This window comes from Rhinolophus sinicus, chromosome 18 (assembly GCF_057876585.1).
Source record: "Rhinolophus sinicus isolate RSI-liver-muscle chromosome 18, RSI-T2T, whole genome shotgun sequence".
Taxonomy (NCBI): domain Eukaryota; kingdom Metazoa; phylum Chordata; class Mammalia; order Chiroptera; family Rhinolophidae; genus Rhinolophus; species Rhinolophus sinicus.
Genome location: NC_142518.1, coordinates 38,568,778 through 38,586,519, shown reverse-complemented (window position 1 = coordinate 38,586,519; position 17,742 = coordinate 38,568,778). Strand labels below are relative to the sequence as shown.

The 17,742-nt window shown below is 40.5% G+C and overlaps 1 protein-coding gene across 4 annotated transcripts in view; it reads right to left on the bottom strand.

Moving 5' to 3' along the window:
• Positions 1-17,742, bottom strand: part of LOC109438754 (G2/mitotic-specific cyclin-B3) — a 47,745-nt gene that overhangs the window by 16,685 nt on the left and 13,318 nt on the right. For 3 of the 4 annotated variants that reach the window (XM_088794716.1, XM_088794718.1, XM_088794717.1), the window contains exons 3-7: positions 15,640-15,726; positions 10,014-10,144; positions 4,125-6,324; positions 2,846-2,944; positions 1,436-1,528 (exon numbers count right to left, since the gene is read on the bottom strand). In XM_088794716.1, the coding sequence (XP_088650842.1) occupies positions 1,436-1,528; positions 2,846-2,944; positions 4,125-6,324; positions 10,014-10,144; positions 15,640-15,726 (2,610 nt within the window). The remainder of the gene's footprint in view (positions 1-1,435; positions 1,529-2,845; positions 2,945-4,124; positions 6,325-10,013; positions 10,145-15,639; positions 15,727-17,742) is intronic. The other variant, XM_088794719.1, reaches the window with a different exon arrangement.

Genomic DNA, 17,742 nt, shown 5'->3' with positions numbered 1-17,742 from the left:
TTTTGCAACTTCTTATAAATCCATTATTTCAAAACAAATGTCAAAATTTCACAGAACTATATACCAAAATAGTCAACTGTGCTTCTCTACCAAAAGGTATACTCGTACATTAGTATACCTTCCATAAAGCTAACTTGCAGAGCTTTATAAAAATATGTGTGTCTGGGCCACACCCCCATAATTCTGATTTGGTAAGTCTGGGATGGGACCTGGGCACCTGTGATTCTGTGATTTGTGCACTACAGGTGCAACCCTGGTAGGTAACTACCACTTTAAAAGTGGGGGTAATATATACACCTATTAACAATGGTTGTGGGATCATAGGTAATTATAAATTCTTACACTTTGCTATAATAAATGTGAATTTTTGTGCAATAAAAATAACAGAGGCTTAAGAAAGATTCAGTTATCATTCCAGCTGGTAGAGATATTTTATCGCTATTATCCATTTATTCCGTCTCTACACCCAATTTCAACTGAATTTGGTGAGTACATCTTCTCTGTTCTCATCTACGTCACTAATAAAACTGTTGATGAGAACAAAATCTGCTGACAGTCCACTAGAAATCTCCTTCTGGCTTGGTAATGATCAACAATCTTTGGGATCAGTTTTATTTATTTAATATCTCCCCAGATTCTACTCTTATCTAATTTACTATTCTTTTAATCATTTCCATAAGACGAGAGATATTTTCATGCTTTGCTGATGTTCAAATCTACATTTCCCTGGTCTGTCACTACAAAGAGCCTGAACCACTTCTCTGGTACTTAAAGCATATTAAACTACATTACTTTTTCTCCCCAATTGCATAGTAACACTCTGCTGGGCATAGACTATGCCTTAAATTTCCATGCAAACTCCGTAACAATCCATTCAATTCCATTCATTCAACAAGTATGTACTGACATCCTACCATGTGCCAGCTACTATTCTGTGCTATCTTCCCTTAGTGTGAAGTGATAATTAAATATCCATAGCAGTGTTCCCTCAACATCCAACCCTGGCCAAACAGCTGCCATGTCTGGTGCTACAATGACCTTTCTGTTACCCATCCCAATGACCTTTCTGTAACCCATCCCACCCAAGCTTGAAAGATTTGGTCACTGACCTCTATCCAAATCACTATACTTTTACCAGATTTTAAGAATGATTAAACTAGCATACCATCATTACCTTTTCTAGAAATAATCTCTCCTTCCACTGGGTTCTCACAGTATCTTACTTACAACATTCTTATAGCACTTAGTGTATTCTGTTTTGTGTTGTACTTGTTTGTCTGCATGTCTTATCTTGCCCCCTAAATCATAAGCTCCCCGAGGACAGGAACCACGGCTTATTCAGCTCTGTAGACCCAGTAAATTTTTACCATGCTCGGCTCCTGGTGATGCTGAATGAATAATTGATAAAGAGAATAGCAGTAGTCGTCAGGTTTACCTGCACCTCCACCAACCAGTCCACAAGAATGGCCCTCATGTCACTGTTGATGTCAGTCTGCCTGTTCATGTATTTTTTAAGTATGAACTTTTCCTGGTGACAATAAAAACGAAATGTTAATAAACAAACTCTTCTTATAGTTCCAAAATTGTAACTTAGAAAAAAAAAATTGCAACCAATAGCTCAGAAAAAAAATGGTAACAACATAATTAACTTCTTCACAGTTCTAAACTCATTACTTTCAGCTGGTACCTATCTGATAGGGGTATATCAAAGTATCCTTTTCCAGACAAGTTCCAGTTATCCTTGGGAAATGGACACACATGCTATTCAAGCAGGAACACACCTGTAACTGTAGATGGACACCAAAGAAATTCTGCCCCTTTTTTGCAATTCAACCTAAAGCACAATACCATGCTATACAGAGCAATGCTTCTCAAATTTAGTATGCATACGTACCACTTGGGGATCTTTCAAATTCAAGGTCTATTGGAGAAGGTTTGGGGTAGGGCCAGGTTTCCACATTTCTAACAAAATCCCAAGTGAAACCTATACTGCTGAGCTAAGGCCCACACTTCTGGTATAGCAAAGTTTTCTCTTACTATGTTTCCCCGAAAATAAGACCTAGGATGATTTTTCAGGATGACGTCCCATGAACATAAGCCCTAATGCGCCTTTTTGAGCAAAAATTAATATAAAAAAGGACTTATTTTGGGAGAAACACAGTACTTCCTCTAAGGTACATTAGAAAAAAAATGTGGGCTCTGGAGTCAGTTAATCAAACACTATGTCTCTAGCGAGAATACAAGATACTCATCCTCCCTCTGCTACATGGCCTACTAAAATTCTAGTTGGCAGATAATCTTGGTCCCATCTGCACTGTTGAAAAAGACAGAAAAAACGTGGAATCAATGAATATTCGTAGTAAAAGAGATGGGCAGATTTCAAAGAAGGAAGAAAATTTCACCAGGGTGGAGAGCTGAAACAAAGGGTGTGATTTTACATATGATGCCAGAAACTTGCACAGAGAAAAGATTTCTAAGAGCGACCACTCAGAAAGAGACTGCTTGACCATTTTTGAGTCTGAGACTGTCTCCTCAGCAATTAGAGGAGCAGGCTTACGGTCTTCGAGGTAATCAAACTTTAGTCCATATCCCAGCTCTACTACATACTAGTTGTGTGACTGAGCAGTTTCCCCATCTATTAAAAGGAGATAATACCTACCATCATGCAATTATTAGGAGAATTAAACAACATAGTTTAGTCTATAAATCCCTTAGCACAATCTCTAACGAACGGAGAGCTACTGGGAGATGTCAGTTGTTGTTCCCCTTTCAACTTGCGTTTGAAGGGTGAAGTGATAAGGAAATGAGAACTAGAAATCATTGGCCCGCCCAGCCACCTACATACCTCTCTCTGCTTCATGTAAGTGAAGATATCCTTGGCATACACTGAGTTGAAAAACTGATAATTGTGGTCCTTCTCAATATCCTCCAGTGGGGTTATCTGCTTGGAAATCACCAAAAAGACATATTACGAGGAACAACGTGCCACAGAAGGCTTAGCACATACACTTAAAAGATGATGCTTTTCTTCCCCCTCTCATCTTCTACTAAGGTTCCTCAAGGCTCATTCACATATCCTGGGCCATAACACAGCACCCATGGGCCCTGCAATCCTCGTCCTGCTGACTGATCGAGAAAGGCTTAGTCCTTCTTGTACATGCCTGTTCTGCCACAGGAACCAGGCACCATACTTACAGGTAAGCTCAAGACTCTCCAACAAAGACACTCGTATTTTACTATTTCGGCTTATGTCATCTGTCTTTTTAAGTTCCTTGTTATGCCCAATGCTTTGATCTGGCCTAATTCATCTTCTTAGTAGCCTTTTCCTCCCTTCTACCCCCGTTACCCAGGTCGTTTTGCCTACAAGAGGGGTATTTCTCCTCCTGCTTGCCAAATCTCATCCCTTCATCCTTTCAATTTACAACTTAAAGACCATCTTCCTTAAGATCTGCCTCTGAACTTTATCCATCTTTGACTGAAGCCCACTGTAATGCAGACTGAAATTACCAAGAGAGGCAATTTCCTGAAAGAAGTAAACACTACTGCAAGGACACACACACACACACAGGGTGCCAAAAAATGTATACACATTTTAAGAAAGGAAAACTGTATTAAAATTGTAATGCTCAATATATACCAATAACAAAAGATGAATACAAGTCACGGTTGACTTCTACAATTACAAGAGGTGCTCCAATTTGTTACCTTCAACGTCTAGGCACTTCTGATTACGGCGAACTACTGCTTGAGCAACGTTGACCAAAGTGTCCACTTGTGTACATTTTTTGGCACCCCTGATGTATATACTGTGTATACAGTATACACCATACACACACACACACACACACACACACACACACACTATGTATACAGTATTATATATATACATATATAACATAATAAAGTATTCTAGACCCTTGTGGGTATCCCTGGAATAAAAACTTTCTAATTGCTTGGATGAATCACTATGCCAATTAGGAAGACAAGAGATTCTACAAGGCCAACTTGATTTACTATAACTTCCTATACACAGCTTACAGGCTTAGGAAAAAATTGTCTTTGCTAGCAGCCACCTCCAGGACACCAAAGAAAACCACCCAATAAGAAGAAAGAGAGCATAATACCTCGTGCTGTGATCTCTTGTCCCAAGGTGAGAAGGGTTTATTGGAACTGGATTCACAAGCACTGGAATTGCTTGTGGTACTAAACTTGCTCATACTGGACATGGTGGAAGTACTGGACATGCCTGTTGTGGATTCAGTGGCCGTGCTGGACACGTGGGGGCTGGTCTTCACTTGGGGGATGAAGAGATCTTTAGGAACGGTGTCTTCCTTGTAGGTGGGATTCTCTTGCAAGGCCACTGGCTTCTCAAAGGACAACTCCTGCCCCGTGGTGGGATTCCCATTCAAGGGGAGTATCTCCTTGAAATGGCATGCCTCACTGATGGGAGGCTGCCCCTGAAAGGCTAATGGCTCCTTGAAGAGGGCCGCCTCCTCACTGCTGGGATTCTCCTGCAAGGTCAAGGGCTCCTTCAGGATGGCCTCCTCCTCAATTGTGGGCTTCTCCTGCAAGGCCAAGGGCTCCTTCAGGATGGCCTCCTCCTCAATTGTGGGCTTCTCCTGCAAGGTCAAGGGCTCCTTCAGGATGGCCTCCTCCTCAATTGTGGGCTTCTCCTGCAAGGCCAGCGGCTGTTTAAGAAGAGACTGCTCTTCATTGGTGATGTTCTCTTGGAAGACCAACTGCTTCCTCGAGAAGAATGCCTCCCCTTGAGCAGTGGGCTTCTTTAAAGATAATTGGCTCTCTGTGCTTGTTGTTGCCTCAGTGGGGAGTTTCTTCTTCAGAATAAGTGGTTTGTTGAAAAGGGATTTCTCTTCAGTGGTGCTTTTCTTCTGCAAAGCCAACAGCTTCTTCAAGGAGTCTTCTTTGGTATCAGTCTTCTTCTGCACGTTCAAACTCTTCCCGAAAAGGGGCCCAAATTTGTTGGTAGGTTTAACGTGCAATGAAAATGGCTCCTGAGAGAGTAATTCGCCCTCAGTGGTAGGCTTTTCCTCCAGTGGTTCCTGAATATCTGATTCTTCCTCAGTGGTGGTCTTTTCCTGCAAAGCTGATGGCTTCTCTGAGAGGGATACCTCCTGCAGAGTGCTGTGCTTCTCTTTCAGTACAAATGGATCCTGGAAGAGGAATTCCTCATCAGTTGAAGGCTTTTTCTTATAGGGCAACGGCTTCTTAAAGATTGACTCCTCTTCAGAGGTGCTCTTCTCTGAGACTAGTGGCTTCTTTAAGAAGGCCATCTTCCTCTGAGTTTTTCTCTTCTTCTTTAAAGAGAACGGTGTCTTGGTAACGATTGCTCCCTCAGTTGAAGACTTCTTCCCAAATGACACTGGCTCCATAAATAAGGAATCATTCCCTTTGCCAACTGTATTCTGCAAGTCAACCAGTTCTGGGCAGGTAGACGTCATTATTGGAATGGTGGGCTTGTTCTTCTTTAAAGATAATGTCTCCTTGGTGGAGGCTGCCTCATCTGTGGTATGTTTCATCCTAAAAGAAACTGGCTCCATAACAAATTCATCTTTACTGTGAATATTCTCCTGCAATGCCCATGGCTTCTTCAAAAGGGCTACCTTCCCCTGAGTGGTGTGCTTCTCTTGTAACAGAGATGGCTCTTGGAAAAGCGGCTCTCCAGTGGTAGGCTTCTTCTTAAAGGACAATTGCTCCTTCATAAGCCACTTTTCTCCAGAGGTGGTCTTCTGCAATATTAGTGGCTTCTTCTTATGGAACATCTTCCCCTGAGTGGCACACTTCTTCTTTAAAGTTATCAGCCTCTTCGGGAGTATGGCCTCCTCAGTTTTAGGCTTCTTCATAAAGTTCATCGGCTCCATCAAGGAATGCTCTTCAGCGTTAATGTCCTGCAAGGCCACCTCCTCCCCCCAGCAGGACGGCTTCCCCTGATATGTGCACATCTTCTTTAAGGACGATGTCCTCTTTGTGATGGCTACCTTCTCAGTTTCATGCTTTTCCACAAACGCCATTGGCTCTACAGCAAACTCACAATCACTGTCAGTCTCCTTCTGCAAGGATGGTGGCTTCTCCAACAGGGACGCTTCCCCCTGATTTGTGTGCTTCTTTAAAGATAAAGATGTCTTGGTGAGGACTGCATCCCTATTAGTGGGTTCCTCTTTTAAAACTAATGGCTTTTTGAAAAGAGATGCCTCCTCAGTAGTGGGTGTTTGGGAGATGGTCGACATCTCCAAGAGGAGCGGTTTCTCCACAGTGTTTGTTACCATAGTGGTAGAAACTGCTACTGGTGAGTGTTCCAGTGTATACCTGTAAAGGAGACAATGTCTGGGTAAGAAGACTATAGTTCCTAGAATCCTCACCTACCATCTCATTTAGTTGCTATATTTACTAAAGGTATGGAAGAGAAAAGGGTTTCAACTCCAAAAGACAGATTAAAGGGTAAAAATCAATTGGTACCACAGTGAATCAATTAAGTAGCACAGGGTATAGTTTCTATGGCTTAGGTCTCCACACTTTTCTGAAAAAATTTCCCTGAAATCCACGTTATGCTTTCTTATATATGATTTATTAATTACCTTTATTTAGACACAAAGACTTTCATTATAATCCCACATTGCATGAGTTATCTGTTGATATGTCAGTCTTCCTCACTAGCTGCATTTATTTGTCTTTGCCTATCAGCACCAAGCATCTGGTTAAATGCATGTTGAAATTCATATTGTTTGAAGGCTTATGAGAGGGTATTATAAGAGAGAGGCGTATAAGAGGCTTATGAAGGCATACAGGAGAAACGTGGGCTGGTATTTAACATTGGTGGTATCTAACCATATTTCCTTTACCCTAGGCTATTCACAAGATATTTTACCAGTGGACATAATAAAAAGACCAAAACAGACATTTGTTCACATGTATCAGATGCAAAGCTTTGAACAGGATTTCATGTCCAATCAGAATGACTAACCTAGTATGACCCAATCAGATGACTAGAAATCAGAAGAGAACTGAAGGCAAATACAACCATCAGTATAAACAAGAGTAGGCGCTTCCAAAAAACTAGGTATTATATGGCTCCATTTATCTGAAATGTCCAGAATAGACATATCATCAGAGAGGTATACCCATAACAGAAAGTAGATTGTTGGTTGCCTGGGGCTGGGAAGGGGTGGTGTCTGGGATGGGAAGGGTAGAAAGGGAGACTGGGAAAGGGAAGTGACTGCTAGTGGGTATGAGTTTCAGGGGTGTTGGAAAAGTCCTAAAAGTACATAGTGGTGATGGCTGTACAACTCCATGAACATAAAAAAAATGAATTGTTTCTTTAAAAGGAAGTGCAGCTGGCTTATTAGAAATGAACAAGCTGATTCTAAAATGTATATGGAATTGTAAGGAACCCAGAATAGCCAAAGCCCTCTTCAAAAAGAGGAGCAAAGTTGGAGGAGTCACACTTCCCAATATCAAAATGGGAAGACACCTACAGAGCACCCGTAATCAAGACAGTCGTGGCACTAGTATAATGACAGACATGTAGATCAATGGAATAAAATTGAGAGTTCAGAAATAAACACATTTACAGTCAATTGATTTTAAATAAGGGTGCCAAGACAATTAAGTGGAGAAAGATTAGTCTTTTTAAGAAATGATTTTGGGACAACTGGGTATCTATGTGCAAAACAATGAATTTAGACCCCTAACATATACCAACAACAAAAATTAACTCAAAAAACTAAGTTAAGAGCTAAACCTTGAAAACTCTGAAAAGAAAATCTTAAAAGTAAATCTTTATAATCTTGGATTTGGCAATGGTTTCTTAGATATAACATCAAAATTATAAGCAACAAAAGAAAAAAATGAATTGGCTTCCTCAAAACTAAAAACATTTGTTCCTCAAAGGACACCAACAAGAAAGTGAAAAGACAGCCTACAGAATGGGTAAAAATATTTGCAAATCATTTATCTGATAAGAGACTTGTATACAAAATATATAAAGAACTCTTACAACTCAATAATGAAAAGCTCAATAACCAAATTTTAAAAATGGGCAAAGGATCTGAATAGACATTCCTCCAAAGAAATATGCAAGTGGCCATTTAACACATGAAACATGCTCAACAGCAGAGAAATGCAACTCTAATATAAACCACAATGAGCTATTGCTTCACCCCAACTAGGATGGCAGAGACAGAGAGAGAGGGAAAGAGAAAGAGAGAGAGAGAGAGAGAGAGAGAGAGAGAGAGAGAGAGAGAGAGAGGAGGAGGAGGAGAAGGAGAAGGAGAAGAAAGACAAGGAGGAGAGGGCGGGAGGGAAGGAAGGAAGGAAGGAAGAGGGAAAACAGCAAGGGTTGGCAAGGATGTGGAAAATTGGAAATGTTCTGATATTGCTGGTAGGAATGTAAAATGGTGCGACTACTATGGAATACAGCTTGGCAGTTCCTCAATGAGTTCAATATAGAATTACCTTGTGACCTAGCAATTACATTCCTAGGTACATAAACAAAATAATTGAGAACTAGGTGTTCAAACCAAAACTTATGCACGAATGCTCATACCAGCATTATTTATAATAACCAAGAGGTGGAAACAATGCAACTGTCCATCAAGGGATGAATAAACAAAATATGGCGCATCCATACAGTGGAATATTATTTGGCAATAAAAAGGAATGAAGTACTGATGCATGCTACAACATGGATGAACCTTGGAAACATTATGCTGAGTGAGAAGCCAGACATGTAAGACCATTTATATGAAGTGTCTAGAATAGGCAAATCTATAGAGACAGAAAATAGATTACTGGTTGCCTACAGCTGGGAAGGATGGGGGAATTGAGATAATAGCTAAAAATATAGGGTTTCTTTTTGGGTTGATGAAGTTAGTCTAAAATGTATTGTGGTGACAGCTGCATAACTGTGACTATACTAAAAGCCACTTAATTAAACACTTTACATGGGTAAATTGTGTGGTCTGTGAATTATATCTCAATTAAGCTGTTACAAAAAAAACACACAACTCAGAATAATGTGTGATTATAGTCAGCTCTCAATAAATGTTAGCTATTCGTTCCAGTCTGTTATTACGGTCCATTCCACTGAACCCTGAATGAAGCCAAAAGTATTTACGGCATTTTGTGAGGCTTTCCCTGCTCAAGTCAGCATGACGAAAGATATTCAAAAGAAAATAATTCATGGAATTCACATAAAATGCATGCAAATCCCAGGAATTCCACTTCAGTAAGAAACAAAATAGGACTAAATGCTAATCTTCTGGTTTGATTTCTTTCTGCTGGGTAATTGGTAAAGTGTCCTGTGGACCTTGCATGTTAATTTTCTGGAGTTTGACTTTTTCCCCTCACCCTTTGGAATCCAAGCTTAGCCCTGCAATAGCTTTCTATGTATCCCACTGGAATGAGGAGAGGACATAGAGACGTCTCACTCCACTCTCTAACTCTTCTTCCAATAAAAGTTTTCCTAGACATAAATCCTTTGTCCAATCCTAGATGAGAATACTCATACCTACTAGAAGAACCTATGAACAGTTCCCTGTAAGCGCTGGAAAATATGTTTTGGCCTAGGGAGACAGGAATCGTTCTCCAGTAACAAAGGACAAAGCTCCCCTAAAGCTTCTAATGGATAAGCAGACAGGCAGGCTATCAACGACCTGCTAAGAATCCCCCAGAAAGTTAAGTTGCCCCCACATTCTCCAGCACAGATGGCTCAAACAGGGACTGAATTACTAAAAGATAGAAGAGATGAGCACACGATCTTTTGGCAGATTCCCCAACGACACTGTTGTGTCATCTTCCAGTATGCACACACACCACGGAAAAAGACAGAGAGAGAAGACACCTGTAACACTTTAACAACCACCGCAGGGCCCACCTCAGCAACCAGGGTTAATGCAGTAATCACCACTGGGGCTCAATGGTGACAAAAGGGTCAAAACGATGTCACACACTCTCCTTTACCATCTAAAACAAAGCCATCTGTGTGCCCTCCTACTCACTTTTTCGTATTCAGCTCATCGTTTTCAGCCAATCGAAGAGTAGGTGTGTTCCTGTTTATCTTCTTGGAAACATCTCTCACAGACTCCTTATTGGCTTCCTTCTTGAGCTGTGCAGGTTGACTTTGAGAAGCCTGCAAAGAAATAGGGGGGAGAGGGAAGCAAAGAAATGGAGAGAAGCACCAATTCCCCAATAGGTGGCTCTTACAGGAAAGTCCTGACCCACATGCCTGCCCTGGACACTTTGTTTGGGTGTTTCCAGGAATAATAACCAAAACATCTCACAACCGGTATAGAACTGGTGCGGACTAATCACAGTGGAGCCTAGCAGTACAATACAACTGGTAAATATTAGCTAAATAGCATTACTAAGTGATTCTAAGACACAGAGGATGTCGGTTTGATCTCCACGTCAGGCACACTGGCCGGAAAATTCCCCAAAAGACGTTTTGCTAACATCACGTTCCACTTTGACCCCGTAAGATGTTTGGGGCGGGGGAGGCAATATAACGGGCTTTGCTGCCTGGGTGTACCAAGATCACCTTTACACCCTTATTCCCACCCCACCCCATCTAGGAGGGGGGAGGGGCTGTCACTGTGTGAGGGATGTAAATGATAAATGTCTAGTACATTGTTTTGTGCACCTGAAACTCATTAAAAAAAAGAAAGAAAAGAAACCCCATATGGCAAGGGCTGAAAATCCACTACAGGAAAAAAATAAAAAAAGAAAAGAAAAATAAATAAACTACCACAAACAACAACAAACAAACAAACAAACAAACAGAAAAACTCCCTTTTCAGGGTAGACCTCTAATACAACACTACCTGTGATACATCTATCCCAGCGCATTGAGGGGATATTTATTTAACATGGGGCTCTGGGAAGCTCCACCACAAACTCTAATCATGACTAATTCTATTAAACAGTAGGAGAGCTCATGGGACTACAAATAATGTTAGTAAAAATAAATTTAAAAGTTATACCTTTAAAATGAAACAAATCGAACCTAATTATATTGCAAATAAATACCATGACCACACTAAAGAAAAAATAAAAACAGAAGAAAATACAAGATAAGAAACAACTAACCCAAGTAAACACAGTATTTATTAGACTATATACCCTCAACATATATACTCTCAATCAGGATGGGTTTATGGAGTGGCAGAGAATACTGTAAATAAATCTGGAACTATTTTTAGTAGGTTTATTATGAAGGTACGGAAAAAGTAATTTTGAAACTCTTTTAGATGTATTACAGTATTGAGTAAATACATTGATATTCTTGGGAACCAGGATTCTCATTGTAAAAGGAACATACAAATATGGATCAGGGAATACAAGAGAGAGCCCGGTCTATTGGAATGAAGTCTGTATGACCTCATGTATATGTATGTGTGTGTGTGTATCTATCTATCTATCTATCTGAGTATATAGATATGTGTGCATATCTCTGTTTACATATATGTGTATGTATGTTTAACTACATGTATGTGTGTATACATGCACATATTTTCTACTTCTGTCTGCTGAAAAGGCATAAAAAGCACACACCCCTAGATAGTAGCACATCTAGCACTGAGATGTTGCTCTCTGATACCATTCCTGGGTTGAGATAAAATGCATCTGAAATGAATCTGGAACATCCTGTTGTGCAGGAAAGAAATTGCTCAAAAAAATTATAAGAGTCTGTCACAAAGGCAGTATGTCACAATTATGAGACTATGTCACAGAAGTTAGATTGAAGTGGACCCTACTGGCCAAATCTGGGACAGTTTGAGCACCAAACTAATTAAGTACAATAATGAACAATAAACCACTGAACAAATAGCAATTCATAAATCCATGCCAATAATAAATACACAGAAAAGAAGGGAAGGCTCGTGTTTGTGGTAGAATGCCGAGGTCAAATTAGTAAATAGGGAGCTAGTGCTACAGTTGGAAAAATCATCATAAAGGCTGGCTTAGGCAAAAGTCATCAATGGATGCTAAACCTAGGTGACATTTTGATGCAGAGGTTACTTGCAGGCTCTTAAGAGCATGTCCCACAGACTGCTTATCAGTTGTTAGAGAAAAACAAAAACAAAAAACAGTCATTGTACACTGGAGAAACCAAATAACATCTTAACTAAGTGATCAAAATTAAACTCAGCAATGAGGGACAGATGGACATTGTATGTCTCCAGATGTGATACAGTAAGAAGGATGGAACACCATCTACACAGTGTTCCAGCCAACAATATAGAACATCAATCTAATCACATGGAAACATCAGACAAACACAAAATGAGGAACGTTCTATTTTTCAAGGGGGGTGCTAGGTGGGGACTGTATTCTTCAAAAAGGATAATGTCATAAAACAAGAAAAGAAAAACAAAGAAAGGCTATGGAAACGTTCCAGATTAAAAGAAGGTACAGACATGACAAGTAAACGACCCTAGACTGAATCCTTTACTGGAGGGGAAATATCCTTTTAACATTGACAATATAAAGTCAACTGGAAAAAAACTGGATGACGGATTACATAAAAATACTGTTATCAGTGTAATTTCATAAAGTTCATAATTTGCACTGTGGATATACAAGACACTATACTGAAGTACTTAGGGGTAAAAGGACATTATTTATGTAAGCAAATGGGAGACAATGTTAATAGGTGACTAGGTAAAGAGTGTGTGTTCCTTGTGCAATTTTTCTTTTTTTGCGACTGTCTGTAAATTTGAAACTATTTCCAAATGAAATGTAAAAAAGTGATGCCTTTGTATCATCAGCTCATAATAAGCAAACGACAGTCCAACAGGGAATTCTTTCTAAGGCCCTCAAGTCATCCACCTCTCCTCTCCAAAGAGCTTGGCAGTTTTTTTAAATTTTATTTATTTATTTACTTACTTACTTACTTACTTACTTATTTTTGGGGGGAAGGGGAACAGGACTTTATTGGGGAACTGTGTGTACTTCCAGAACTTTTTTCCAAGTCAAGTTGTTTTCCTTTCAATTTTAGTTGTTCAGCTTCAAGTTGTTGTCCTTTCAATCTTAGTTGTGGAGGGCGCAGCTCAGCTGCAGGTCCAGTTGCCGTTGCTAGTTGCAGGGGCTCAGCCCACCATCCTTTGCGGGAGTCAAACAGGCAACCTTGCGGTTGAGAGGACGCGCTCCAACCAACTGAGCCATCCGGGAGCTCAGTGGCAGCTCAGTTCAAGGTGCCGTGTTCAATCTTAGTTGCAGGGGGCGGAGCCCACCATCCCTCTTGGGACTCGAGGAATCGAACTGGCAACCTTGTGGTTGAGAGCCCACTGGCCTATGTGGGAAGCCAACCGGCAGCCTTCAGAGTTAGGAGCACGGAGGAGCTCCAACCGCCTGAGCCACCGGGCCGGCCCAGTTTTTATTTTAACTTCACCTAAAGTTTTACAAACTCCCTACATGTGCAACTGAGATTCAGAATTGGAAAAGAATTGCATTCTTAGCAGGAGAGAGGTGGAGACACTCGCCTGCAGGGTAACACTCTGCATGTGCCATCTGTGAAGGTTCAAGGCCCTAACATATTCAGATCTAGGCTCCAGGGGGCCTTTACCTGTACTTCCCCATAACTCTTTCATCAAGAAATAGGAAACTAGAGATGAAAATCCTACTGACACAAAATCATCCAGGTAAACATGGATATGGAACCTAATGGATGAAGACCACCTCTCACATACCCACAGTCTGTCCCATGCTGGAATAAGGAGAGGAAAAGAAAAACACTCATAACAGATTAACTAATTAGAATAGAGCAACTGTTTTGGCAGGCCAGGACCTCACTGTGGTGAATGTCAAGGAGAAGACAGATATGGGAACATGGAGACCGAATAATCCTGATAGGAAGAACAAAACCATCAGACAGGGAGTCCCCAAAAATTCATAGAGAAAAGAGTCCTAAACCCTCAAATAGATGAGCTCAGATGTCTGCAAATGCCCAACCCTAGGAATGGTTTAGGTACATTGTAATGCTGGAACGTTCTCTAGAAAGCACCAAAGACCAATCACGGTGACCAAAGTGAATCTTCAGAACTTGAATGCAAAATGAAAATGAGATTCTGTAAAGCTAAACAGAGGCAACGCTACTGCACAGGGATGCCTTGCTAACCCCACCCCCACCCTGGATGTGACCTAGCAGATGCTGACTTCAGTTAGAGAGTCAGGAGGGTCCTGGATATCTGCACGTACTTCCTAATCGTTTATCTGTGTTTGTTCTCCATAAATGGCCCCATAAACTTCAGGAAAAAGGACTGAGACATAACAAGAAAGTTTCTCCCATGCTATGAGATCTTGCTTTGCAGTGTCACCATACTCCCATCAGAGGCTCTGTGGGCCAAGGGAAGCCACACCAAGATGGATTGCATAGGGTCCTGATTTCTGTGGCTACCTCATTTTAGCCAAGTTTCTAGATTCATGGACAAATAACTCAGGAAACGAGTTACAAGTCTATGTGGGAAGAGTATCTTGCAACCATTCTATACTAAATCTGAAATTCTGCAGAAAGGTGTAACCTAATCATATATGTTGTAATCTCCATGGAGAAGAGACGGTGTTAGCACAAGGCTGGTCACATAGCATCGAAAGATCAGAGATCCAAAGGGGAAAACTTTGCCAATGCTTATTCAATCCTGCCCGAGGGGGTGAAATATTATCTGGTAGATACAAGTATTCTGGTAGCCACAGAAGGACGCTCTATTCTGGAGGACAGGAAGAGCTCCCCAGGGTTCTCTAGATCCTGGATGAAACAGACTTCAACACCAACATCAGGCAAGTTTTCATTTGTAAAGTGGAGATAATTGAAGTATCTACCTCATAGGCTTATATGAGGAACAAGTTGATACAGGAAAAAGTGCTTAGACTAGTGCCTGGCAGATGGTAGGCACTCAGTAGGTATCAGTTATTATTTATAAGACTAAAGATTATCTTTGGCCTAATTCTGTATTCAATTAGTAACATCCTAATTATCCATTCTGGTTTTTGCTGGTACCTTAATAATACCAGAAGGGAGGTAACATGGAAGTGAACTCCAGAATTCCAGTCAAAATTGCTTTCTAGATCGCCATAGTTAAAAACCAGATCTTGGAACTGTGGGGCTCAATGGTTCTGAACGTCGGGGGGCATTTTTTATTGTAACTATGATGAGGATGCTAGTGGAACTTAATGCCTGGGGGCCAGGGATGCTGGCTGCAGTCAGTCCCACACAACAGAAAAAGGTGTCCTGCCCAAAATGCCCACAGTGCGTGAATTGATCAACCCTTCCCTAGACTGCAATGAGTCAATCCATCAAAGTACTGACCTCTAAGAGCTAGGCAGCCAGCTGACCCACCTCCGGACTGTATCTAAATGCAAGGTCCCATAGTTCTCATATTTATCTGCAATTTCATATCTGATCAGCAGTTTGTCTGAGGCTTTGAGAGAGCTCCACCAATTAATCCAGATGGTATCTGGCAGCAGAAGAGCCCCTGCGGTTTCTGAGGTTGGGTCACCGGTTCCAAATAAAATCAGCTCTCACCATCCAGAGAGGGTCAGAGTCTGGTAAACTGCAAAGGTCCCTCAAGGAAGAGGCTGTCTAAAACTTACGCAGCACCACAGAGAGGACTGGACTGGCATACTCACATTGGTGACATCTTCCAGAGCCGATCTCTTTTTGAGTGGTCCCTGAGGTGAAGACGGAGACATCTTTGCTCGGTAGTTCTCTCCTCTCTAAAAAAGTAACAGAGGGAAATGAGTATATCCAATTGTGAACAGTCTTTTCAGGGACTTTGGGTCATCTTTGGGGCTCAGGGGGAAACTCTAGAATCTCCAAGCAACGCAGATGCATATAATAAACCCCAATAAACTACAGCAAAAGGAAATGTTGGCACTCACTGCCGCTTCGAGTCCCTGAAGGAGGTACCACTGATGATGGGGACAAGGTTGTCGGGAGACAAGATGACCTCTCATGGAGCTCAGCGTGAGCGACATAGCTCGGTGAAGTGACCTTTCCCTCTTACTTCTCTCATACGTACGGTTATCCTATCCAAGAGGAAGAACCACCACCGGTACCCTGCCATTCCCAGTCATGCCTTTAATATGGATGGTCTCAGGCAAATCAGTTCAATAATTTAACAAACATTTAAGTGTTTCTTATGTTAAGCAGTTAATGTAAGACATTCCCAATGAGGACAATAAGACATATACCTAGATACTGGGCCTGGATCAGCTCTTTACTAGCCGTTCACCTTAGAAAAGTCACTTAATATCTCGCCTCAATTTCTTTATCAGTAAAATTGGAACGATAACCTACCTCATTTGAGGATGAAATAAGAGAATACATGTAAAAAAAAAAAGTCTGTATAAACTACAAATGGACAGAAATCATATTTTAAAAGTATGTAGTAAGAGGGAGCATTTGAGATCTGGCTTCCTGGCATGTCATCTGTTTGGCTCAAATAAACTCAAATTTTTTAAAAAAAGTATATAGTCCAATATAATTTTAAATGTTACAGGGAAAATTTTGTATTTTAAGAAAGGAGTTTGATAATCCATAAGACTCCCTACTTGTTACTGTATACAAACGAGGGAAGATAGGAGGGAGGCGAGGTAAATATTTTGGAGCAAAGGGGAGCTTTGTTTCTGGGTATTATTTATCTGTACATGCTTTTCCCCACTCTCAAATGAGTAAGACCATCTACGGAGATAAAGTTAGGGTAAATCACACTGTAGGGCTCCCCTACACCTTAACGGTTTTTGTTTGGTGAACGTTTCCTAAGTATCAGGTACCCTTTATGAAATGAAAATAAACCCTGCCCTAGCTAAATCAGAGAGTTCTTATAATGTGAAACAGACGCACTGAGGTCAGACCATTTATGTGCTCTGTCCTCCATCTACACCGTGAACGGTTCGTACATGACACAGTAAGTGATCAGAAATTTAGAGAATTGGATTCATAATACAACAGACCAATCCAGCCCAGTAGAGTAATCCTGAAAGAGCTGAGATGAATTACTTGTTTTCTACTTGATTAAGCTAAGAAATAAGTAAACTATGAGTCTCTTGTGTAGTTCATAATAAATAATCCTAGTAGAATTAACAAAAATACAATGTTATTTTCTCACAAATTCGCTAAGAAATAAACTGTCGATCTGCTATCTAATTCCTCCTTAATATGACCAATAGAAATAATCAGCGCCAAATAAAATTTACAGTGGAAACTGAATGCAATAAAATTCACATTTATAAAATGTGCCCCAAGAAAGCTGGATTTTGAAAAATAACTACCGAGCATACCAAAAAACTTACAATGGCAGAATTCTAATCAGAAAATTTGATATGGACAAAAATCTGATCAATGTATCAAATCTTTCTTGCCAATTTATATAGAAAAAAACAACAACATTCGGCCCCTCCATGAAAACCGTTTTAGTAAAACAAAAAAAAAAATGATTAGAAACATTTGTACTGAGAGGAAACTAATCAAGGAAATTAAATTGGCCTCATGATGTTTGTTCCAGAAAATACTTTCTTAATGGTAATCCACTAGTGTTAGCAAAATTCTGATTAAAATATGTATGATGATGAACAAACATACATCTCAGGAATCAGAATGACTCTGTCAAACTATTCCCGAGGTCCAAACAGCAGAGTCAAAACGGACCCATTCTTCAAATTAAATAGCTGTAAAAAGCATAACACATTTGTTGACCTAATCTTCACACTTTCCCCAGGATGTATCAAGCA